This window comes from Giraffa tippelskirchi, chromosome 10 (assembly GCF_054371585.1).
Source record: "Giraffa tippelskirchi isolate mGirTip1 chromosome 10, T2T-mGirTip1v1.2.pri, whole genome shotgun sequence".
NCBI classification, from domain to species: Eukaryota; Metazoa; Chordata; class Mammalia; order Artiodactyla; family Giraffidae; genus Giraffa; species Giraffa tippelskirchi.
In genome coordinates this window covers 109395497-109420124 of record NC_137284.1, presented here as the reverse complement: position 1 = coordinate 109420124, position 24628 = coordinate 109395497, and the positions used below count along the sequence as shown (strand labels likewise).

The window sequence follows — 24628 nt, the reverse complement described above, 5'->3', positions numbered from 1 at the left end:
AAATATATATTTTTTATTACATCACACTTAACTCTCCTGAATAGCTAATAATAATGTTAAAATATATATATAAAAATATTCAACAGTAGAGAGTTGACTAAATAAAACTATGGAAATTGTTGTATATGTGTAGACACAAAGGAGTTTGTGTGGAAGTGTTATAAACTTGATTAGCAAGTTTAGCAGTCTCCAAATGCAAGGATTTGTTGGTGGCAGGTAAACCAGTAGAATTCTAGAAAGTTGCCAACGCAATATAGGCAATGTTCAATTTGTAAAAAGTTGTATCACAAAAGTTGGCTGTTTGAAATTCTGAATACATATTCCCAAAGAAGCATTGTTATAAATATTCTGGGTGCAAGTCAGTCTATAGCTGCCTTATTTTACTCATGGAATTCTTCAAGCATACGTAGTATCTACACTTAAAACAGTTTTATGAGTTGACTGTATTTTATATTCCAACTAGAGTCACTTGAAGCAGATCGTCCTACAGTAGAATCAGGAGAATATATTGAACATAACATAGCATCAGATATTACTTAGACTCTGGCCATTGGTAACTTGTTAACTAAATCGTCAGAAAAATAGATCTTTTCACCTCCCTTTGCTTCCAAAAAGATAGGATGGAAATAAGATTTCCTTCAGAAATCAGAAACTGCTTGTGGTTATCTTTTGCTTTTTTTTTAATTCTAAAGACAATCATTTAAAAATAAATACCAGTTTACCTAAAAGTAAATGATAATATTTTCAACTTACCATCAAGTGGTTTAGAAAATATATCCGTATACACATGCAACACAAATAAAGCACATATGAACAAAAATTAGCAGTTTGTGAATACAGATGAAAGTTATAAGATTGTTCAAATTTTTTATAACTTGGAAATTTTAAAAAACGGTGGGGAAAAAAAAGGCAGGAATATTCCTTTATCTCCAACCCTACTCACCTCTCCAGAGATAAAACCTCTTTATATTAAAGATTTTTTTCAGGGATGTTTTTTAATTCATTTCATTTTACAAAGATGTAAGTGCTGTGTAACTGTTTGCATAAATGGGATTACAGTAGAAGTAAGATTACACTATATTTACTCTGACTGCTTCCTCATTAAATTTAATAGTATATATTAATTTTCTATTACTGTTACTACAAGCCACACACTTAAAACAGCACAAATTTATTAAGAGTTCTGGAGGTCAGAAATCTGAAATGGGTTCCACTGAGGCTAAAATCAAGGTGTTGGCAGCTCTGCGTTGCTTCAGGATAATCTGGGGGAGAATAAGTTTTCTTGCATTTCCAGCTTCTAGAGGTCACCTGCCTTCCTTCGCTCAAGTGACTTCTGAAAGTTCAAGTGCCTTCCTCTATCTTCAAAGCATCTTGAAGCATATCATAGGCACTGTCTCTGTCTCTTCTGCCTCTCATAAGGACCCTTGTGATTACACTGGGACCATCTGGATAATCTCAACTGGAGATAATCTTTTCTGCAACATCCCTTTTGCATTGTAAAGTAAGGACAGATTCTGAGAATTAGAAGATGGACATGTCTGGAGGGCTTTTATTTTACCTGCTTTACAGTATATCATACCTGTCTTCCTTTATCTATATATATAAATCTACCATTCTTTTTAACAGCTGGAGAGTACTGATGTAAAATCTACTTGACCAATCCTCTGATGAATATTTAGGTTTCCAATTTTCATGCTACAGTAAGTCATATCACTGTGAACATTTTTATACTTCTCCATGTGAATTTCTGTGTGTATTCATGGAATAAATTCCTAAAATAGAACTTAAGTCAGAGAAAATGTATTATTGATTTGGTAATTCTGCCAAATAGCCACCCAAACTGCTGTACAAATTTATAGTTGCACAGCCAAACCCCATACTCTTGTCAACACAAAGTGTGAATAATTTTTTCATGTTTTTCAATAATGAGTAAAAATTTTGAAATTCCTTTCCTATGTTTAAATAAGAGATTGAGCACTGTTGGACTACTTTCTTTTGGAATTTTCACGATTAAACTTATCAAATGAAAAAAAAAAGGCACAACATAGGAGTTGTGAGTTAAATTTTATTTGGGGCAAAATGAGGACTATGGCCCTGGAGACAGCCTCTCAGAAATGTCTGAGGAACTGCTCTGAAGAGGTAGCTGGGGAGGTCAGTATATATATCAATACTGTGTGATTTTGGTTAAGCACACATTTGGCAAAGGGTTACTGCTAGTCACAAGGAGCAGATATCCTTGTCAATGATTTTAGTGCTTTTCTAGATATAAGAAGATGCAAGAATTTAGGCTCAGCATAAATATTCTGAAAATATCCGACAGCCTGCTCTGCCAGTTTTTCTGAGAGCACAGAGTGCCTCATTCCTGCTCTCTGCCCTAAATTCCGTTCAGAGTATGTTGAAGGTCTGTGACTGCAATGGTTAGTGACCTAATCCTTGTAGAGACAGGTTGCAAGTGATAATTTTTAGTTGGCAAAAAATTTTTGGATCATAAAGAGCAACATATTTCTTGATGTACTTGTGATAATTTGAATCCATGATGTTTATATTTATTTAAAAGCATGTTTATTCCATACTAAATGTTTTTTAAATAAATACTAGACATTAAAATTAGTGGTTTTTCAAATGAAATTATTTTGCAATAATTACCAAGACTTCTTACGTTAAGTGTTATATATTGGACTTTAGTGTTTACATAAAATACAATAATTTATTTCCTTGGTGTTTTGTGTGTGGGGGTTTGGTTTTTTTTTCCTGTTAAACTAAGGATTCTGAGTTGGTAATTTTTTTTCTTTTTTAACTTTGTAACTACCGGATTCATAGCTTCAACTTTGAACTTACATCCTTCTCTTTATGGCACATTTTGCCTTCTCTTACACTTTGAAGAATTGCCAATATAAAACTGGTATGATAGAGAAGACACAGACAGATGTGAATGTAGCTTGAGATTATTTATGTCTGCAGTTAATATTTATGTCTCTTGCTGCTGCTGCTAAGTTGCTTCAGTCGTGTCCGACTCTGTGTGACCCCATTCACGGCAGCGCACCAGGCTCCCCCGTCCCTGGGATTCTCCAGGCAAGACTGCTGGAGTAGGTTGCCATTTCCTTTTCCAATGCCTGAAAGTAAAAAGTGAAAGTGAAATTGCTCAATCGTGTCTGACTCATAGCAACCCCATGGACTGCAGCCTACCAGGCTCCTCCGTCCATGGGATTCTCCAGGCAAGAGTAATGGAGTGGGGTGCCATTGCCTCTCCGATTTATGTCTCCAGTTAATATTAAATAACTGATGTTGGAGACAAAGTTTGACTCCATAATCCAAACCTTTGAAAAATCCTTTCAAACTGAAATGTTGGTTGCTTCTAGAGGTGGGCGGCAAGGAAATTGAAACATTTCAGTATGACACTAGATTACCTGTTAAAAATAATCATTTTTAAAGCCCTTTTACAATCAGTTCTCGTATGACTAGTGGCACCTTGATTACTTTAAATGTAGGAAAATCAGCCATGATGTCCTTCCACATTAAAGATGAGATCTAAAAGTGATTTCTTATCCCTATGTTGCTCCAACTTTAGTGTATTTATTACTGATGCAATGCAAATCCCTTTTAAGTATACTTTGAAAGAAAATTAAATGTAAGTCAGTGTGATACAATCCAGGTCTTCAACATTGAATTTTGTCAGCTCTCATTGAGATAACCAAAACACAAAGAAGCAGAGGGAAAGATGCTGGTAACCTGGGGAATGCCAGAAACTGGGGGCTTATGCTAAAAACTTTGTTATTTCTGTAAGACACAGTATTAGAGAGACTTCATTGGTCTGTTCTCAATCTTGGGGCAAAAAATAACCTAAAGTGGTGGTTAATGCCCACTCACCCCCTAACAGCCCCTTGAAACCATAAGCTCCAGTATTGGGAGCAAGGGAGTCAACTGATGGAAAGGAAGCAAAGCTAGATCCTGACTCAACTTCTCAGGCTCCTTTGTTGGATCTCTCCTACTCAGTTCAGGAGGATACTGGTTTTTCTCAGGGCTCCCTGTCTTCAGTTACCATCTATTTGATAACAACTCCCAAACGTACATCTCCAGTTCAGTCACCACCACCACTACACCCTACCCTTACACATGTCAATCCTTTAAATCAAAAAAAGGGGAAAGGCTTACTTTTTTTTTTTCCTTCTCCTTTTCCTCCTTTTTTCTTTTATCTTCTTCTGTACCCATAGGTTTGTTGATATTGTCAAATAGCATCAACAAGCATGGCTTATCCTTACTTCTGTCATTGAGAGTTTGAAAGCATTTTTGCCTGTCGAGGTGTAACTTTCTCTTTGATCTTCACCCTGTTGGCTAACATTCCTTACCATTTTAGGTCGAGTTCTCTTACCCGCCCCTGATTCCAGGAGATGGACATGATAGTCACACCTTACCTGAAGAATGGAAGTATTTGCCCTTCCTTGCTTTACCAGATGGCGCACACAACTACCAAGAAGGTATGTAAACAGACAGTGGAGCAATCAATAGGTGCCTTTTTTTTTTTTTTTTTAAATTTGCTCAGACATCTTAGAGTCTGAGTACTTTGGTAATGAAAGACATTTGGCCTAGTGATTGATCATAAAATATTTAAATGCTTGTTTGAAGATGACTAGTTAGTTACTTATACTAGAGGATCTGCAGAGGAGTACCAGGCTTATATTGGTAATGGTTGGTGAACATTGGCCACTCTTTTGCCAAGAGCTATGGCCAAGGTAAGTGATTAGCCATATTAGGACATCTGATATTGGTAGCAGTTTCTGTATTTAAACCTCAGACTCCTCTCAGAGACAAACTCAGGAAGGTTACCGGCACCAGCTGCAGGCTGATTGAAGCTCTAGCTACAAGTTTACTAGCTTCATCCTCCAGTGCCCACCTGAAAACACCCGGGATTGTTTCTCCTCTCCTGAAGCATTGCTGTCACAGGCTGCTTAATAGTTTTCGTGCATGGGGAGCGTTTTAACACCCTCAAAGAAAGCAGCAATGTGAAGTTAGTATGGAATCTCCTATCACCCTATACATGAGTGCTTTGAATGGCTTAATGAAGAAATATGCTTTATCATGGTTTTATAAGTTCTTCCAAGACACCAGATTAAACTTGGTTTGTTTGCTTGTTTTTCTAAAATTTATTAATTTTTGTATGAAATGAGGCAAATCCTACTATGCAGTTTAACATAAAATTTAAATGCTGTATTTTTAACCTCACAAACCTTTTTAACTCTTTATTTTGTGTCGGGGTGTAGCCAATTCACAAATCTTTTTGTAAAAATATTTTTAGTATGAGAGCTTTTAAACATACAGAAAAGTTGGGAGAATAGTAAATATTTGACAGATTTTCTTTATATATGTCTACGGTTTTGCCTATATTATACTTCCCTGGTGGCTCAGACGGTAGAGAATCTGACTGCAATGCTGGAAACCCAGGTTCGATCCCTGGGTCAGGACGATCCCCTGGAGAAGGAAATGGCTACCCACTCCAGTGTTCTTGCCTGGAGAATCCCATGGACAGAGCAGCCTGACAGGCTATAGTCCATGGGGTTGCAAAGAGTCAGACATGACTGAGCAACTAACACTTTCATGGTTTTGCCTATACTATTTGAAAGTCAGTTGTAAACACCATGATGTTCTTTATCTGTATATACTTCAGCCTGCATTTCCTAAAAATAAGATAATTCCTGGGATGACTTTGGATTTTGACCTTGACCACAGCTAAGAGATTTAACAGTAATTCCATAATACCATCTCATATCCAGCCTACATTGATTTCCTCAATTGTCCTAAGAATTTCCTGGATCTCTTCAAAATTTCTGTGTTGCCTTTGGTTTGTATGATTCTTTACTTTCTTTTAATCTGGGATAATCCTGTATAATAAAGCATTTTCTGAGAAAGGCAATTGTAGTCTCAATTCCTCCCGTTACAATTCAGCCTCGAGAGCTTTTTGTGTGATGAGTATACACTGAAAGGCAGTGAGAGGAATTCTAAGAAACCAGTGGTTTGATGCTAGAAATAAATCTGACATGGATTCCTGTTACTTCATCATTGTTGTTTCAATGACTGCATTATAATAATGTCAGAGTTGATTATTAAATACAAGTAATCTACTTTGGTATTTACATTTTTCTGTACATCTCTTAGATACTGTGTTTTTTCACTTGCCGCCCAGAAATGGAAATGGAGCCACTATATATGGTATCTCTTGCTATCGACAAATTGAAGCCAAGGTAAGACAGTTAAAATGAAAAACACAAAAAAACACTGGAAAACTCTTTGTACTGGCCACTTAAGATGTAGAATTTGGCGAAGTACATAGGCCTTTATTTTTAATGTGGTACCTGTAATATTGTTTTAAATTTTTATAAACTGTAGCTGTTTCCTCTACTGTACCAGTTAATTCACATGAATGTTTTTCTAAGTTGAGATTAGTGACTATATTTGTATCAAAATGTTTAGTACATTGTTGTTAGATAGTAATACCTAAACTATCCATTTATCTTCAGAATACTGTATTTCAATTTCATGGTATCCTTGAGTTTTCTATTTCTAATGTTTGGTATGAAAACTAAAAATAAGGAATGGTAATGAGTGTTTTTCTTTGTTTTTAGAAGCTTTCTAGAAGTAGTGGAAAGTACTGACAGTAGCTGCAAACTACTCACAAGTTATCTTAATTATTATAATTAAGATTTTGATCATTCTTAAACTTACCTGCCCTCTTAATGCCTTACTTACTATAATATGATTAACAAATTCAGATAAACCAAGATGGGTAGCTTCCCCTTTCCTGGTTTGTTTCTGAGCACCACCATTCTTTCTGAAGCCGAGATACCCTTTCTGAGTAGATCGCTTTCCTTTTATGAAATCATTAATGCTCTGAAGTAGTGGTACTGGTATGTGTCAGTCATGTCCGACTATTTGTGACCACACAGACTGTAACCTGCGAGGCTCCTCTGTCCATGGAATTCTCCAAGCAAGAATACTGGAGTGAGCCAATATTGTAAAGTAATTAGCCTCCAATTAAAATTTAAAAAAAAATAAAAAAGAATACTGGAGTGGGTTGCCATTTCCTTCTCCAAGGAATCTTCCTAACCCAGGGGTCAAACCCAGGTCTCCTGCATTGGCAGGCAGATTCTTTACCACTCGTGCCACTTGGGAAGCCTGAAGTAATTCTCAGCTGCACACTGGAATCACCTGGAGATAAGTAGGGATGACTGGGTCCCCACTCCAGAGATTCTGAGTTAATGTTCTGGCATCAGGAGTATTAAAACCTCCCCAGGTGATTCTCATATGCAGACCAGACTACGAACCACTACTCTAAAACAATGGTTTTTAACCAGAACTACCTGGAGACTTTTTAATTTTAAGCATAATTGCTGGGCCTTTCCTTTTACAGACTGAATTAGAATCTCTAATAATTGATCCTAGGCAATCACAAAGTTTTAAAAACTTCCTCAGGTGGGTAATAAACTTAGTCATAAAAATTTTTCTTTTAATTTTTATAATGAACGTTTTATACAGTTAAAAGAATGATACAATAAATACCTGTATACCCAACCATCTACATTCAGCAGTCGTTAATATTCTACCACATTTGCTTTGTATGTGTTTTCCTGAACCATTTGAAAGTAATAAGTAAATTCCAGCATAAACAAGCTATTTAACTGCATGAAATAACCCTCCACGCACAGGGCCTAGAACAGGGGATACACATTGTAAGTATTTGTGGTTCAGGTGAATGCTGTGCTGTGCTTAATTGCTCAGTCGTGTCTGACTCTTTGCAACCCCATGGACGTAGGCAGCCAGGCTCCTCTGTCCATGGGGATTCTACAGGCAAGAATACTGAAGTGGGTTGCCAAACCGTCCTCCAGGGGATCTTCCCACCCCAGGGATCGAACCCTGGTCTCCCACATTGCAGGTGAATTCTTTACCATCTGAGCTACCAGGAAAGCCCGAGACTCCTGGAGTGGGTAGCCTATCCCTTCTCCAGGGGAACTTCCTGACCCAGGAATCGAACCAGGGTCTCCTGCATTGTAGACAGATTCTTTACCAGCTGAGCTACCTGAGAAGCCCTTCAAATGAACAATTGAATTTAGAGATAAACAAATCTGAGAATTTGTATTTGATTTCTTCACATACTGTTACCCTTGCACATTGATATTGCTAGATGAAATGAGTCGAGCTGCTGCCTTTTTTTGGGAATCTGTTCCTTTTACCACCTTTTAAAACCCTGTAAATTGTATGTGTGTGTGTTAGTTGCTCAGTTGTATCCAACTCTTTGCGACCCCATGGACTGTAGCCTGCCAGGCTCCTCTGTCCATGGAATTCTCCCAGCAAGAACACTGGGATGGGTAGCCATTCCCAGTAAGTTGTATAATCACTGGTAAAATTATTTCTCCAGTGCTGTTGTTATTAACGGCAGTTCTCATGCTCTGCCTAGACATCCTTAAAGTGGTACTCCATACTGCCTGTCTCCCTTACCTCCTGAGTCTGACCCACTTTAGTCTATTAGGGCTGCCCATTTCTCCAAGTTGTTCTCTCCTTATCTGATAACTAGACAGATAAACCAGACATCAGAGGCCCTAGAGCCTAGGAGAAAGCCTTTCATTCCCTTTGAACAAAGGTGAGACCTAATGGATGAATCCAGTAAAGGTAAAGAGGTAGAAATAGATTGAAGAAAGGCTCTACTCTCAATGTAATTTAACAACAGATCATCAGGTCTCAGGCAGTTGAGGACACAGATCCAAGGAGATGTCAGGCAGTACACGAGAAGGGGAAGAGTTGCTCTTATTCCCTCACAGCCTTTCCTGGGGTTGATCAAGTCTTGTCTCCTAGCAGAGAACTGCAGAAATCTTATGTGGTCATCCTCAAAATCACCAAGACCTGAGTTATGGCTCAGAACTGGACTACAGTACGATACAGGTGTGCCAGGACAGACTCCCAACAGTGGAGAATAACCAGCATAACAAAACTGCTGAGGATTCTTCCATCTCTGGAGCAACAAGCTCTTAAACTGTCTCCTTCTCACCAGAAACAAAAGTCTCTGAAAGGGGTATCCATTTTAAAACTGGAACCAAGGATGACTGGTTTGCATTATGGTTGTGGCAGTTTACACATAAAGTATTCTCCACCGGACTATAAATTCCTTGAGAGCAGAGATTGTCTCTTACTGTTACATTCCCATTGCCTGCCAGAGTCTAACACAGAGTGCTCTGGTTCACGTTTATTCATTCAATAAATATCTTCTGAGATTCCCAGTTCAGTTCAGTTGCTCAGTCGTGTCCAACTCTTTGCGACCCCATGAATCGCAACACGCCAGGCCTGCCTGTCCATCACCAACTCCCGGAGTTTACCCAACCCATGTCCATAGATCCGGTGCTGCTATCCAACCATCTCATCCTCTGTCGTCCCTTTCTCCTCCTGCCCCCAATCCTTCCCAGCATCAGGGTCTTTTCCAGTGAGTCAACTCTTTGCATGAGGTGGCCAAAGTATTGGAGTTTCAGCTTCAACATCAGTCCTTCCAGTGAACACCTAGGACTGATCTCCTTTAGGATGGACTGGTTGGATCTTCTTTCAGTCCAAGGGACTCTCAAGAATCTTCTCCAACACCACAGTTTAAAAGCATCAATTCTTTGGTGCTCAACTTTCTTCACCATCCAACTCTCACATCCATACATGGCTACTGGAAAAACCATATTGACTAGACGGACCTTTGTTGGCAAAGTAATGTCTCTGCTTGTAAATATGCTATCTAGGTCGGTCATTACCTTCCTTCCAAGGAGTAAGCGTCTTTTAATTTCATGGCTGCAATCACCGTCAGCAGTGATTTTGGAGCCCAAAAGTGCAAATACTTTTTTCCGATTGCTATCTTATATTGAAGTATAATGATTTTTAAATATTTCCATGAAAAATTTCTAATAGTGACTATTTGTTTATAATAGGCATTGAAAGTACGGCAAGCAGATATCACCAGAGAAACCGTTCAGAAAAGTGTCTGTGTTCTAAGCAAGCTGGTAAGAGACCGAATAACCTGTTAATATCAAACACTCATGGCAGCTTTTTATTTGAGAATAAAGCATTATTGGAATGAGGAGAGAGACTTCCTTGGGTGTCCAGTGATTAAGACTCTGTGCTTCCACTGCAGGGGTTATGGGTTTGATCCCTGGTCTGCGAACTGGATCCCATAGGCCACAACTAAGACCCAGCACAGCTAAATAGATAAATATTTTTTAAAATAATTAAATAATATGGACCTTACTAATAGAATCTGAAGGATCAGGGTATTTCTTCCAAGATAGTAATTTTACACATAGGGCAAGAATAGTCTCCTAGAAAAGAAATGATTATGAAAGGTTTTAATATCAGAAAATTGGTAGATTGCTAATCTGATTCCTGTACACAGTTTCTCAAAGGGTAGCCTGAAAAAATATATATCAGTGAATTTTTTTTTTTATACTGGACCAGATGACCAATGTATAGGAGTACTGAATGTTGGACGAATACACCATTTTGAAAGGCTTCCTGAACAATCATTCTTCAAAGAACAATAATAATCATAACGGTGCCATTTATCAAGTGCCTATATGTCAAATATTCTATAGCAGGCACTTTTTAGATAGAGTTGTCATTTTAAACCTCACAAGAAGAGAGATCTAAGTATTTACTGTTCTTGTTTCACAAATAAAGGTACATCTCAGACAAAAAGTGTCTCTCAGAGACATGTAACTGCTAATGATAAAATTACAGTGAAAATCCAGTTTTATTGGACAGATAAAACAGACAGGGAGATGGAGAGAGCTGGCTCACACAGAAACATCTGATGGTTCGTAGTGCCTTTTAGCCTATATGTAAAAATATGTTTAGATAGTAATAATGATATATTAACCAGGATTTTTGTTGTTGCCTGCCAGAGTCTAGCACAGAGTGCTCTGGTTGACGTTTATTCATTCAATAAATATCTTCTGAGATTCTCAATCAGTACTTTTAATTTATTTAGTGCAGGATATTTTTTTTCTGATTGCTATCTTATATTGAAAAATAATGACTTTTGCTGTTTTAGCCGCTAAGTTGTGCAGCCTCAGGGACTGTAGCCCGCCAGGCTCCTCTGTCCATGGGGTTTTCCAGGCAAGAATACTGGAGTGCCATGGTTGCCATGGCACTGGTTGCCATGTCCTCTTCCAGGGAATCTTCCCAACAAGGATTGAACCCACATCTCCTGCATTGGCAGGCGGGTTCTTTACCACTGAGCCACCAGGAAAGCCCATTAACTAGGATACTGGGGGATAAAACTATTCCAGTATTACTTGTTTTAACTAGTTAGAGAATATATACAGCATTAGTTTCTGCATCCTGAAAAAGACATAGAAACCAGAAAACATCTAGAAAACAACATTTTATTGTTCTTCAGTCACTAGATCGTGCCGACTCTTTGCAACCCCATGGACTGCAGCACACCAGGCCTCCCTGTCCTTCACTGTCTCCTGGAGTTTGCCCAAATTCATGTCCATTGAGTCAGTGTTGCTATCCAACCATCTCATCCCCTGCCGCCCTCTTCTCCTTTTACCTTCAGTCTTTCTCAGCATAAGAAAAGAACATAAAAGGATGGAAATGGTAGGAAGAGGGTTTTAAATAGGCAAGAATTAAGGAGTAACTTTGTGTTCACATACACAGAAGAATATTATATAGAATATAATAAAGGACACAGACTAGTAGTGTTTTTTAGGTTTTATTGAGGGCCAAAAAAGGCAAAATGAACTTAATCATGAGTGTTCAACTAGATATAAGAATTGAATGCTGTAAGGATGATTAAATGTAACCACAAGCTAGCAGAACAGTGTGCAGAATTATGATGTTTTAAATTTTATGATACTAATGCCTAACATTTAAGTGCTTTCTATAGCCAGACAGTCTAGTAAGTGCTTTTGAATGTGAAAGTGTTAGTCACTCGTGTCCAGCTCTGTGTGACCCCTTGGACTGTAGCCTGCCAGGCTCCTCTCTCCATGGGATTATCCTTCCATATACACGTGTTCACATTAGGCAGCAGACGTGGAGAGTTTAAGTGCCCAGAGTTATGTGACTGAGTGACGAGAGCAACACGCAGGAGGTCTGTGCCCACACTCTCAACCCAGTGCTCTGAGTGGTGGTTACTTTGTACCTGCATCCCAGGAACTAGAACACATGACTTAATAACATTCAACTGTGAATAATAAGATACTAAAGTTGTCAGTAACTTTTCCCTTTCTGGTCTTTTCAAGTTAAAAAGTTGTGGGGTGTTTGTTTGTTTTGTTTTGTTTTGTTTTTACTATTATCAAACTAATGGTAATTTCTCTTTTTCTTTAAGCCTCTCTATGGCTTACTTCAAGCAAAACTTCAACTCATTACACATGCATATTTTGAAGAGAAGGATTTTTCCCAAATTTCCATTCTAAAGGTAACTTTTTACCCTCCATGGATGTGGTTGAAGACAGATTCATGAATCAAGTAGATCTTTAATATTGTGAGAGATAATAATTTATTAACTTAAGAAAGACATTCTTCTTTGAAAGTAACATTGAAGGGCCAAAGATCTGCCCAAAATGTGCAATTTCTACTTAGTAAATTTAACAAAACTATCTTTTATTAGGAAATGATAACTACAGTTGATTATAACAAATATTTCTGTTAATGGATAATAGCCCTTTTGCTACGGCATTGCTTCTCTACATTTGTTATTTCATTAATACCGTGCACAGTATGTTTATATATCATGCTTCTGGATCCTAACTCCCATATCAAAAAGCACAAAAAAACTACATGACTATTTTACTGGAGAATAATGTTTTTCTCAAGGCTGCCATTATTGTATACAGCATGGATCTCTCCTGGATTCTAGTGAGAGCGAGAGAGTTATTTAGCAAGGACATAGAGGGAATTTATCCTAGGAATCCATACCACTGTGGGAAACTGATCAAGCTCTAAAATATAGAGGAAAAGAAAGGAGTGCTAGAAACTGGCAGAGTTTCAAAGAGACAAAACTGCTTCAAAGAACCAGTTTTCCCTGGTCATCCTATTTCTGATTTCAGTGTCTAAACTGATGGTAAAGTGTTCTAAACTGAATCTTATTTTATAGGAACTCTATGAACATATGAATAGTTCCCTGGGAGGAACTTCATTAGAAGGATCCCAGGTATATCTTGGTAAGTCGCTTTTTTTACAAGTCAGAAGAAATGCCCTCTTTTCTTTTTGTTTGGCATGTTGGTTGCATGTAAAACTTCATGATCAAAGTTACACTTATATATGGTATCTAAATTCTCCAACCAAAATTTAGAAGTATTATTGTATAAGGCATATTTCTGCTTTTCAGAATAATAGTGGAAGTTTTTTCTTTTCCTTACATTAATGCTGAAGGTCAGTTCCTTGTCATAACACAGGGAGAGCAAGGGAGAGAGAGAGAAATCTGCTTATTAGTGTCTTTCTGTCCTCATAATTTTTTTTTTTTTAAAGTCTTGATCACATAGTGAGTTATGCTTACCCACTTTGAATTTTAGCTTAAAGTAGCCAAACTATGCTAGATTCACTTTTGCAATCCTATGTGTAATGTGAGCTGGTTGTAAAACTCCTTTTCGAAGGATATATTTTTCTCTGAATTAATTTGTCTTGTCTTATGGCAGGGGATCAGAGAAGACTGTGATTCAGAAATAATACCTATGGGGTGTAGTGCCCAAAAACCTTATTTAAATGATTGACTGCCACTGTGAAGTACAAGCTTCATAATTTCTAAACTTGTGTAATTTGTAAGATGGCTATAGAATGGGGAGAAGGTATGAGAGTTGCATGGCCACAACATGAGCCTCTAGCCACAAGTAACTGTTTCTATTTAGATTAGAATTAATAGAAATTAAATAAAATTTAAAAATCAGTTTGTCAGTTGCTATATTTCAAGTACTCAGTGGCCACTTATGTCTACTCTATTGGACAATGTAGATTTAGAATATTTCCATTATTGCAGGACTTTCTATCCGACAGTGTTGATTGACTGTTAACAGTATTTGATAAGTTCTGTTTGTATGTCTACATTATCAGATATTATATAAATATTTAAATTTTGCATAGTCCTACTTTTACCTAACTTTTTTGAAGAGATTCAGTTCAGTTCAGTCGCTCAGTTGTGTCCGACTCTTTGCGATCCCATGAATCGCAGCACGCCAGGCCTCCCTGTCCATCACCAACTCCCGGAGTCTACCCAAACCCATGTCCATCGAGTTGGTGATGCCATCCAACCATCTCATCCTCTGTCGTCCCCTTCTCCTCCTGCCCCCAATCCTACCCAGCATTAGGGTCTTTTCCAGTGAGTCAACTCTTCACATGAGGTGGCCAAAGTATTGGAGTTTCAGCTTCAACATCAGTCCTTCCAGTGAACACCCAGGATTGATCTCCTTTGGGATGGATTGATTGGAACTCCTTGCAGTCCAAGGGACTCGCAAGAGTCTTCTCCAACACCACAGTTCAAAAGCATCAATTCTTTGGCGCTCAGCTTTCTTCACCGTCCAACTCTCACATCCATACATGACCACTGGAAAAACCATAGCCTTGACTAGACGGACTTTTGTTGGCAAAGTAATGTCTCTGCTTTTAAATATGCTATCTAGGTTGGCCACAACCATCCTTCCAAGGAGTAAGCGTCTTTTAATTTCATGGCTGCAATCGCCATCAGTGGTGATTTTGGAGCCCAAAGAAATAAAGTCTGACACTGTTTCCACTGTTTCCCCATCTATTTCCCATGAAGTGATGAGACCAGATGCCATGATCTTAGTTTTCTGAACGTTGAGCTTTAAGCCAACTTTTTCACTCTCCTCTTTCCCTTTCATCAAGAGGCTCTTTAGTTCTTCTTCACTTTCTGCCATAAGGGTGGTGTCATCTGCATATCTGAGGTTATTGATATTTCTCCCAGCAATCTTGATTCCAGCTTGTGCTTCCTCCAGCCCAGCGTTTCTCATGATGTACTCTGCATATAAGTTAAATAAGCAGGGTGACAATATACAGCCTTGACGTACTCCTTTTCCTATTTGGAACCAGTCTGTTGTTCCATGTCCAGTTCTAACTGTTGCTTCCTGACCTGCATACAGGTTTCTCAAGAGACAGATCAGATGGTCTGGTATTCCCATCTCTTCCAGAATTTTGAAGAGATTAAAACTTCCTTTGACAAAAACAGTAGGTTATAGTCACAGATTAGCTTTTCTTTTCTTTTTTCAACATTATAGGTTTATCTCCTCGGGATCTTGTGCTTCATTTTCGACACAAGGTATGATACCTTATTTAAATTTATGATGTACTAAAATTATGTTCATTAAACTAGGCAGATTCCATGAGCTGCATAGTCTAATACAGATTGTGGCATAACTATGTTTTAATTTTTCTGAGACAGCTGTCATAGTGATAGAAAGTTAAAAGTGTTGGTAGTGCTTATATAATAGAAATTTCTAAAAGTACACAGTGTGTTTATTTCAGTGCAGGATAGGATACTTTTTTCTACAGTTGTTGATATTTTGGATATTATGAAATTAGAGTGGAAAGAAACATGTTTTATTTTATTCTTCCTCACTATGGTTTATTACAGGATGTTGAGAATAGTTCTCTATGCGCTACAGCAGGACCTTGTTGTTTATCCATTCTATATGTAATAGTTTGCATCTACCAATCTGAAACTCCCAATTCACTCCTCTCCCACAACTGCCCACACACACACTTGGCAACCACAAATCTGTTCTGTAAGCCTGTGAGTCTATTTCATCAATAAGTTTATTTACATTGTATTTTAGATTCCACATGTAAGTGATAGCACATGGCATTTGTCTTTCTCCCTCTGACTTACTTCATTTAGTATGATAATCTGCAGGTCCATCCGTATTGCTCCAAATGGCATTGTTTCTTTCTTATGGCTGAGTAGTAGTCCAGTGTGTGTATATGTGTGTGCGCGCGTGTGTGTGTCTACCACATCTGAAAGAAATATATTTTAATTAATCTTGTAGACTATTTTGTATGTTGCCCTGAGAGTGAAACATTTTCAAGTAAAATATCTATACTTAACGTCTTTTGACTGGGGCATACACACATTGATTGTTCCCTTAACACGTATAGTGAGTGTCTGTCTGCTCTGTGAGTGCCCTGGACAAACAGAAGTAAATGAATAGTACCTTCCCTTTAAGGGGCTTGCAGATATTTCAAGCAAAAAATGGCACAACTTCCTCCCAAAAGTCCAATTTGATAGTGATTTAAGTGGTACTCACATTTTTTAGAGAACTCAGATACTTAATTTCTCAGTATAAGTTCATAATTTTCAATTATTTTTAAAGCACTAGAATTATTTAATATTATTGACTCAATGTTACATGGTTATGTTTGAGGAGGGACAAAGGCAAATGAATAATAGGCTTGGATTTCTTATTTTAATACAATCTTTTTTTTCTTTCTTCAGGTTCTAATCCTATTTAAACTAATTCTTCTTGAAAAAAAGGTGAGATTTGAATGGATGGAATATTTAACATTTATTGACATTTCTTAAAGTAAAACTAAAGATAAAGTATAAATTAAGACTTTCTTGGCTATCAAATTGCGGTGAGCTAAAGTACATATTCTTTTTTACTACTATAGAAGTGTGAATTTGTGCAGTGTTTTCTGGGGGCAGTTTGATAGTATTTATTTATCAAGATGGTTTTGACTATATATATAAGTAATAGAGAACTCTATATATGTATGCATATGTGGCCGTGCTGTGGTGGCATGTGAAATCTTAGTGACCTGACCAGGAATGGAACCTGTACCCTCTGCAGTAGAAGTCCAGAGTCTTCCCCTGGACCACCAGGGAAGTCCCCAAAACTCAGTCTAAATTGACTTAAAAAATGTATTGGCTTGCTTTAGACTTGAGAGTATGTTGACTGAATGGTTTGATAATATAATTAATTACCTAGATTTTTTTCATCTCTTTGCTCTACAGTCCACAGTGCTAGCTTTATCTTGAGCCTGATTTCCCTTGTAGTATAGGATTACTGCCAGCAGTAGTTGAGCTATATGCTGCCTCAGCTATATGCTAGTGGCAGAGAGAATATCTTTTCCCTAATCATTTAATGAGAATTCTTCCCTTCAATTCATTTGAGCCTGTGAGGCCATATGCCTACCCAGAACCAATAATTGTTGCTGAATAAATGCCTGTGATTGGCTTAAGCCTGGGTTCCAGGTGTACTCTCTGGTACAAAGGGATGGGATTGCCATGATTTTAGATAAAAAATTATAAGGGATTTTAGACCAAGGTCTGCACACCTAAGCCCCAGGGCCAAATCTGGCCCACCACCTACTGTTGTAAGTAAAGTTTTATTGGAACACAGTTTCAGCCATTCTTCAACTTATTGTTTATGGCTGCTTTTGCACTACATTGGGAGAGTTAAGTAGTTGGAACAGAGACCAAATGGCCCACAAATGAAAAATGCTGACTATCTCACCCTCTATAGAAAGTTTGCTGACCTCTGGTTTAAACTAGTCAGGAGCCATCCCTGGATCTGTGGTCAGTATTACTGTACTCAGTAGAGATGGAATGGATGTTGGAAGGTCAGCCATTCACAATGTCCAGTATAATTCATTATCATAAAAATGTTTATCCATTTGGCCCAGTAATTGTCCTCTTAAGAGATTTATTTTCCAGAATTTATCTGAGTTGACACAGAGCTCTAAGAGATTCTTTCACAGAATCATTTTTAATAATAAATTATCAATGAATAACTTAAGTTTTGACTTATCTTGTATATAATTCCAAACAACAAAAAAGATTCTGAGTGGTTTTATTGTTGTAAAGATGTTTCATAGCATGTTAAGTGAAAAATGGTGATCCAACTACATATCAAGCCCAGGACTCTGATTTTATAAATAAATGTATTTATTCATTGAAAAGAGATTGGAAGGAAAGACAGAAACAGTTTGGTGACCATGTATATTTTTTAAGAAGGAAATACTTTTCTGTATTCTGGTTTTCTGAATGAATATGTATTCTTTATTCAAACAGGAACGTAAATTAAAAAAAAGAATGAAACATGTACTAGCGCAATATTTCAACCTTTAAAAAAAGTTCTTAGTTGTAAAATACATATAACATATAATTAACCATCTTAACCATTTTTAAGTGTGCAGTTTCATAGTATTAAGTCTGTTCATGTTGCTTGTGGTATTACCATCTGTCCTCAGAACTCGCTTCATTGTACAAAACCGAAACTCTCCCCATTAAACAATAACTCCACTTTTGCCCCTTCTCCCACCACTGGCGACCACCCTTCTACTTTCTGTCTCTATAAATTGGACTATTCTAGGTTTCTCACAAGTGAAATCATACGTGTTTGGCTTATTTCATTTAGCACAGTGTCCTCAAGGTTCATCCATGTACAACAGATTTCAGAATTTCCTTCTTTTTTAAGGATGAATAATATTTCATTATATGTACATACAACATTTTTTTATCCCTTCATTCATTGATGGACACTTGGGTTGCTTCCACCTTTTGGCTCTCATGAATAATACTGTGAACATGGGTCTGTGTAAATGTCTTCAAGACTTTGGTTTCAGTTTTTTGGAGTGTATACCTAGAAGTGACATCTCTGAATCACATGGTAGTTCTGTTTTTGATGTTTTGAGGAACTGATGTGTTTTCCATAGTGGCAGCACCATTTTACATTCCTACCAACAGTGAACAAGGGTTCCAGTTTATCCACATTCTATCCAGCATTTGTTATTTGCTTGTTTTTTGATAGTAGCCATCCTAATAGGTATGAGGTAGTATCTCCTGGTTTTGATTCGCATTTTCCTAATAATTAGTTATGTGAGCACCTTTTCATGTTTTTGTTGGCCACTTGTGTATCTTCCTTGGAGAAATGTCTTTCCTAATCCTATACGCATTTTTAATCAGGTTTGGTTTTTTGTTGTTTAGTTGTAAATTTCAAATTTTTATTGCAACTTATAATTTAAAAAAAAATGTTTTTCAATGCAGCACACATGGTTATATATATATGAAAAAAATTTTTGCAAAATAATACTTAGTCTAGCCACATGTAGTGGCATTTATGATCAAGTAGACTTTATTTAACATGGCAAATCATAGGTATAGCCTTTTTATATTCACTTGATAAAGACATCCTTTAATGCAAGTCTTGGTTTCTCTGTTTGCACACCACTCCTTAAATCATCAATGTTTAAGGAGAGCACAGGTGATTGTGCTGTAAATGATATGACTTAGTGCTACTAAATGATTTAATTGTTAAAACAAGAAAAAAAACTCACCTCAGCAACTATATGCTTGTTTTTTCATCTAATTTAATTATCACTAGTGTTAGTTTTAGTTCCGTATCTAACTGAACCCTGTCCCTCAATTTTTATTCTGAAAACCCTACAAGAAAGTTGATAGAATAATTTTATAATGGACACTTGACATCCTTCATCTGTATTTATGAGTTGTTAGCATTTTGCCACTTTTGCATTACATTGTTTTATATATGTTCATTCTTCCCCCTGAATCATAATAATTTTCGACTAATCTGTAGAACCACGGTTGCTGCTGCTACTGCTAAGTCGCTTCAGTCGTGTCCGACTCTGTGCGACCCCATAGACGGCAGCCCACCAGGCTCCGCCATCCCTGGGATTCTCCAGGCAAGAATACTAGAGTGGGTTACCGTTTCCTTCTCCAGTGCATGAAAGGGAAAAGTGAAAGTGAAGTCGCTCAGTCGTCCGACTCTTAGCGACCCCATGGACTGTAGCCTACCAGGCTCCTCCATCCATGGGATTTTCCAGGCAAGAGTACTGAAGTGGGGTGCCATTGCCTTCTCCGGTAGAACCACGGTACTTCATCCCTAAACATTTTCAGATATATTTCTTAAGAATAAAGGCATATTCCTGGAGCTTCCCTGGTGGCTCAGTGGTAAAGAATCGACCGGCCAATGTAGAAGACACGGGTTCAATCCCTGATCCAGGAATATCCCACATGCTGTGGGACAGCTAAGCCCATGTGCCCTAGAGCCCATACTCCACAAGAGAAGCCACCACAATGAGAAGCTGTCACACCACAACTGGAGGGTAGCTCCAACTCTCTGCAACTAAAGAAAAAGCCCACGCAGCAATGAAGACCCAGCTCCCAACTCTCTACAGCTAAAGAAAAAGCCCACGCAGCAATGAAGACCCAGCTCCCAACTCTCGCCAACTAAAGAAAAAGCCCACACAGCAATGAAGACCCAGCTCCCAACTCTCTGCAACTAAAGAAAAAGCCCACACAGCAATGAAGACCCAGCACAGCCAAAAATAAAAAAATAAAACCTTTAAAAAAAGAATAGGGTATATTCCTACATAACAAAAGTATTTTCATATTCAAGAAATTTAACATTAAAATAATAAATGATATCTAATGTACAGTGCCTTTTCAGATTTCCCCAGGTATCATAATAATGTGCTATAAACTGTTTGCTTTTCTTAATCTGGGGACCATGGATCATGTATTGCATTGTTAGCTCTCTTTAATCTCAAACAGTTCTACCACCTCGCTTCTTTTTTTGTTTCTCTGTTTTTATGACATGGATCTTTTTTTTTTTTAATAATCCAGATTAGTTACATTTTAATATTAGATTTGTATGATTATTTTCCTTTGGCTCATTTCAGATTAAACTTTTTTGGCAAGGATACTATATAGGTAGTGATGTGTCCTTCTGAGGCATCATATCCGGAGACCCGTAACTGCTTGTACTCTTGTTGGTGATACGAAGTTTGATCATTTGACTAAGGTGGTGATTGCCAGGTTTCTTCATATTAGTACTTGTTATTTTCCTTTGCAATTAATAGGTGAACTGTGGGATGATAAATTTGAAGTTACTGTGAATATCCTGTTGCCCAAGAGCCTTGCACAATAGTTTCAGCATCCATTGGTAATTTTTACTTGAACCATGATTTTCCGATTCTGTCATAAATCCTGTATTTATTAGCTGTTATACTTCCATAAAGAAGAGTTTTCTTCTCTCCCTTCTTTGCTTTTTTCTTTTTTAAAAGTGTTACTATGGACTTGTGGATTTTCTAATTTAATTTTGATTGACTCCATTTCAGGTTCTCTTTTATATTTCTCCAGTGAATAAATTGGTGGGTGCCCTGATGACTGTGTTATCCCTTTTTCCAGGTAAGAGGGTAGCAGTTTCCACTCTCTTACTTATTCTGGACCTTTGAATGATAAAAATTTTCAAGGACAAAGTGGTTAGGGTTACCATCTATTTTAATAGGACATTTTCACTTTGGCAATAGATTTCTCTTTTGTCTGAGATTTTCTTGTTTTCAATTAAAATTTGAGCAAGCACAGCTCATTAAAATTTTTTATAGGAGTTCCACTATTTAAAGCATAATACACAGCTCTTATCTTCTAACATCTTATTCTGAGCCAAACTCTTCTCCAATATTGTATGTTTTAGGCATGATTGAACATGGACTCAGTGACAGTTCCCAGTACAGACCCCGAAAGAGTATGTCTGAAGATGCTGGGCTTCGGGAAAGTAATCCCCCTGCAGATGAGTTTGTTTATATGCCTGCCTCTGACATTTCAAATACCAACTTGGGAACTGTCAAGAAAATCCTGGGAAACCATGGAGGAGATGCAGCCATCAAGACTGAAGAACCTTTGTTCCAGGTAGAAGATGATAGCAGTGAACAAGAAGCCAGTGATAGCAATCAATATCTGAAACCTCCTTCTCGCCCATCTCCAGAGTCTTCAGAAAGTGACTGGGAGACCTTGGATCCTAGTGTCTTAGAGGACTCCTCCTTGAAAGAACGAGAACAGGTGGGGTCAGAACAGACAAACTCATTTCCGAAGGACTCTTTGCCCTCAGATAGTCCTCCGATTACTGTTCAACCTCAAGCTAATACCGGCCAGGTGGTCCTGATACCAGGGCTGATTTCCGGCTTGGAGGAGGACCAATATGGCATGCCCCTGGCCATCTTCACAAAGGTAAGAGTTAACTTCCTTTATTAATGCCCATAACGATAGCACAAAATCCTTTCAGAATTTAACTTTCAGTGTTGAACACATTTAAGTCTGCAAATTCTCACTGAAAACTGTAAAATAACATAGCAGATGTGTAGTACTATGACATCTGTGACCATGTTGTAAGGCTGCAGGGGATTTTGATTAGAATTTGGAAACTGAGGTCAGCAATCACTGTGTTTGGTGTGTTTTTCATTAGTCAGGTTTACCTTCAGGGGAAAAAAACAAGACAGCCTTGATTACATTTAATGAATATATATTAAAATACCATAATTCCAAAAGCTGCAATTTTATAAGAAAGAATAAAAAGCTTAGATGGCTAACTTAAATATTAGTACCCTTCATAGATGTAACACACTGTTTTGGTTAACTTGCCCTAAAAATTAATCTTTAATCTTTTTATGGAAAAACATACAAAACATTTCTAATTTTTTAAAATAATTTAAACACATCATAGTAAAACAAATTGCATCTTTGATTCAGTATCTTATTTCTAGTATATCATTTCTTAATATCAGTAATACTATATTAGGATTCTGGAAGCTACATTTGAGGGTTGTTTTTTTTTTTATCCCAACAGGAGAAGCTACTTTATTGTCATTCATGAATTATTTTTTTAAATGAAGAAGATGAAAAGTCCCATTTCATTTTTCAGTTAAAGAAGTATTTATTACCTTCCTACATGCCAGGCCCTGTGCTAGGTTCCAAATTCTTGTATCCATGGCTTTTCAGTTTAACCATGAAAGACAGATACATCTGTCCAGTAACTAGAACAAAGTTTATGTTTTTCTCTAAATACCTTCCTTTATGCTGGAAGTAAAACTTTATATAGAAAAGAAAATGGATAGCATTGACTTGACATCAGTTCTTCTCCACTATGTGATGAATTCTTTCTGGGTTTATCCAGTTTTACAAATAAGTACTTGCCCCAAGTCAGTATTGCTGAATAGTTAGCAGAAAATGCTGTCTTTGTTCATTTTGTGGTCTGTTAGGGGATGCTGAAATTATCTTAATTGGTTTCTTGATTGAACTAATGCATATTTGCTTAAAACTGGAGTTTAGGAGCCTGGGGAGAAAACTCTAGGCCCTCAGACTACTAAGTATACTCAACAGCCACAAATTGTGGGTTTTCTGAACTCACATGTGGGTGTCATGACTGCCTGTACTTTTTGGAGCCCTTACTTTTGTGGCTTCACCCACCCACTCTAATTTTTATCGTTGTGGAGATATCAGGAGGGAGATTAACTGGGGTGGGGGATTTTGGTTTTGTCTGCGAGGTTGCTGAATTAAACAAAGCAAAGTTAATGTGTTGTATGTGCTGTTAATAAACTGGCAGAATATTCTCTTTGTGTATGTTATACCGATACTGAATATATGATGGGCTTACCACCATCATTATGGTAAATTAAACATTGTCCTTTTAGGTTTTCTGTTTTATTATGTAATGATTCAAATCTAACTTGTTTAATCACAGTTTCAAATACAATTGCTGATTCTTTGATGTCAGCAGCTTTGGAATATGAAATATACTTAAAAATGAGTTCCCTTTAGGCTTTTCTTTTTTCCTTCTCTTGAAGATCTTAAAAATGCTTGTAGAGAAGACCTGGATTATCAAAGCATCCTGAAAAGTCATTTCAAATGTAGCCAAAGAGAAGCTTGGATGCCCACACAGTATTGCTGAAGTAAGATAGCAAGCTTTTGAAGAGAATAATGAGTTGACTGGTCCCCTGACTGTGTTAGCATATGAAAGTTATGTTTGGAGAGATTCCAAAGCTCCAAATTTCCATTCTTCTCTCTGGGACTTGAAATTGATGGTGCATTTCTTCTCAGTCTTAGAGATGAGGCTTATTACATAAACACTGTAGATACCAGACTCTAAAATATGCTTGAACTTTTCCTGAGAGCTGAATTAGGGATGTAAGGAAGAAACCAGGTTGCTGAGGGAGAGGAGATGGGACTGGTGGCAACTTTAGGACAAGATTCCTTGGGATGAGAGGAGGGCAATGAAGGAACCAAAGGAAAAAGATGAAAATTTAGAAAATGTACCCATGTATTCATAGGCATCTATGGGTACTTTTAGGTATTCACTAAAAAAATTTTTTTTTCAAAGTGAAGTTTTTAACTTTTAAAAAAGATAAACACCTACTTCTTACTTTTTTAAATTACATGTATCTGGTACTTTTTAAAGTTTAGTAATAATTGCCTCCACCAGAAGATCACTTAATTTAGAATTCTCGTTTCACTCTGTAACTGTTTTAGTAAAACAGTAAACTTATGAAAGAATTAATAGTAAATGTAGTTGAAAACCAAAATTTTTTCTGCTTCGTGTATTAAACTTCTTTATATATTGCTTCTGAGTTTATATTTGGTTTGCTTGCTTACAGTGTGTCATATTCAAATTTAGGGAACCTATAAATAACTTGATGACTAGCTAAAAAGTAATGGATGCATGTTTTTGAGTTTTATTTAAGTGGCACCACAATTTTTCCCCCTCCTCTCTCAACATTATTTTTAGTTTCATCATAATTTTGCCTGAAGTTGTGTTTTATTATTCCTCTGTAGTTTTCTGATTTTGGCTATTCTGCAATATATAAATTC

The 24628-nt window shown here is 37.3% G+C and overlaps 1 protein-coding gene across 4 annotated transcripts in view; it reads left to right on the top strand.

Annotated features, from left to right (window-relative positions):
• AVL9 (AVL9 cell migration associated) overlaps positions 1–24628 on the top strand; it is a 59876-nt gene that overhangs the window by 12675 nt on the left and 22573 nt on the right. For all 4 annotated transcript variants that reach the window (XR_014066529.1, XM_081533602.1, XM_081533601.1 and 1 more), the window contains exons 2-10: positions 4355–4475; positions 6151–6236; positions 9948–10019; positions 12347–12436; positions 13115–13181; positions 15246–15286; positions 16460–16498; positions 21106–21175; positions 21462–21994. Coding sequence is in view for 3 of the 4 variants with exons in the window: in XM_081533602.1 (XP_081389728.1) it covers positions 4355–4475; positions 6151–6236; positions 9948–10019; positions 12347–12436; positions 13115–13181; positions 15246–15286; positions 16460–16498; positions 21106–21175; positions 21462–21994 (1119 nt within the window). In the remaining variant the exon portion in view is untranslated. The remainder of the gene's footprint in view (positions 1–4354; positions 4476–6150; positions 6237–9947; positions 10020–12346; positions 12437–13114; positions 13182–15245; positions 15287–16459; positions 16499–21105; positions 21176–21461; positions 21995–24628) is intronic.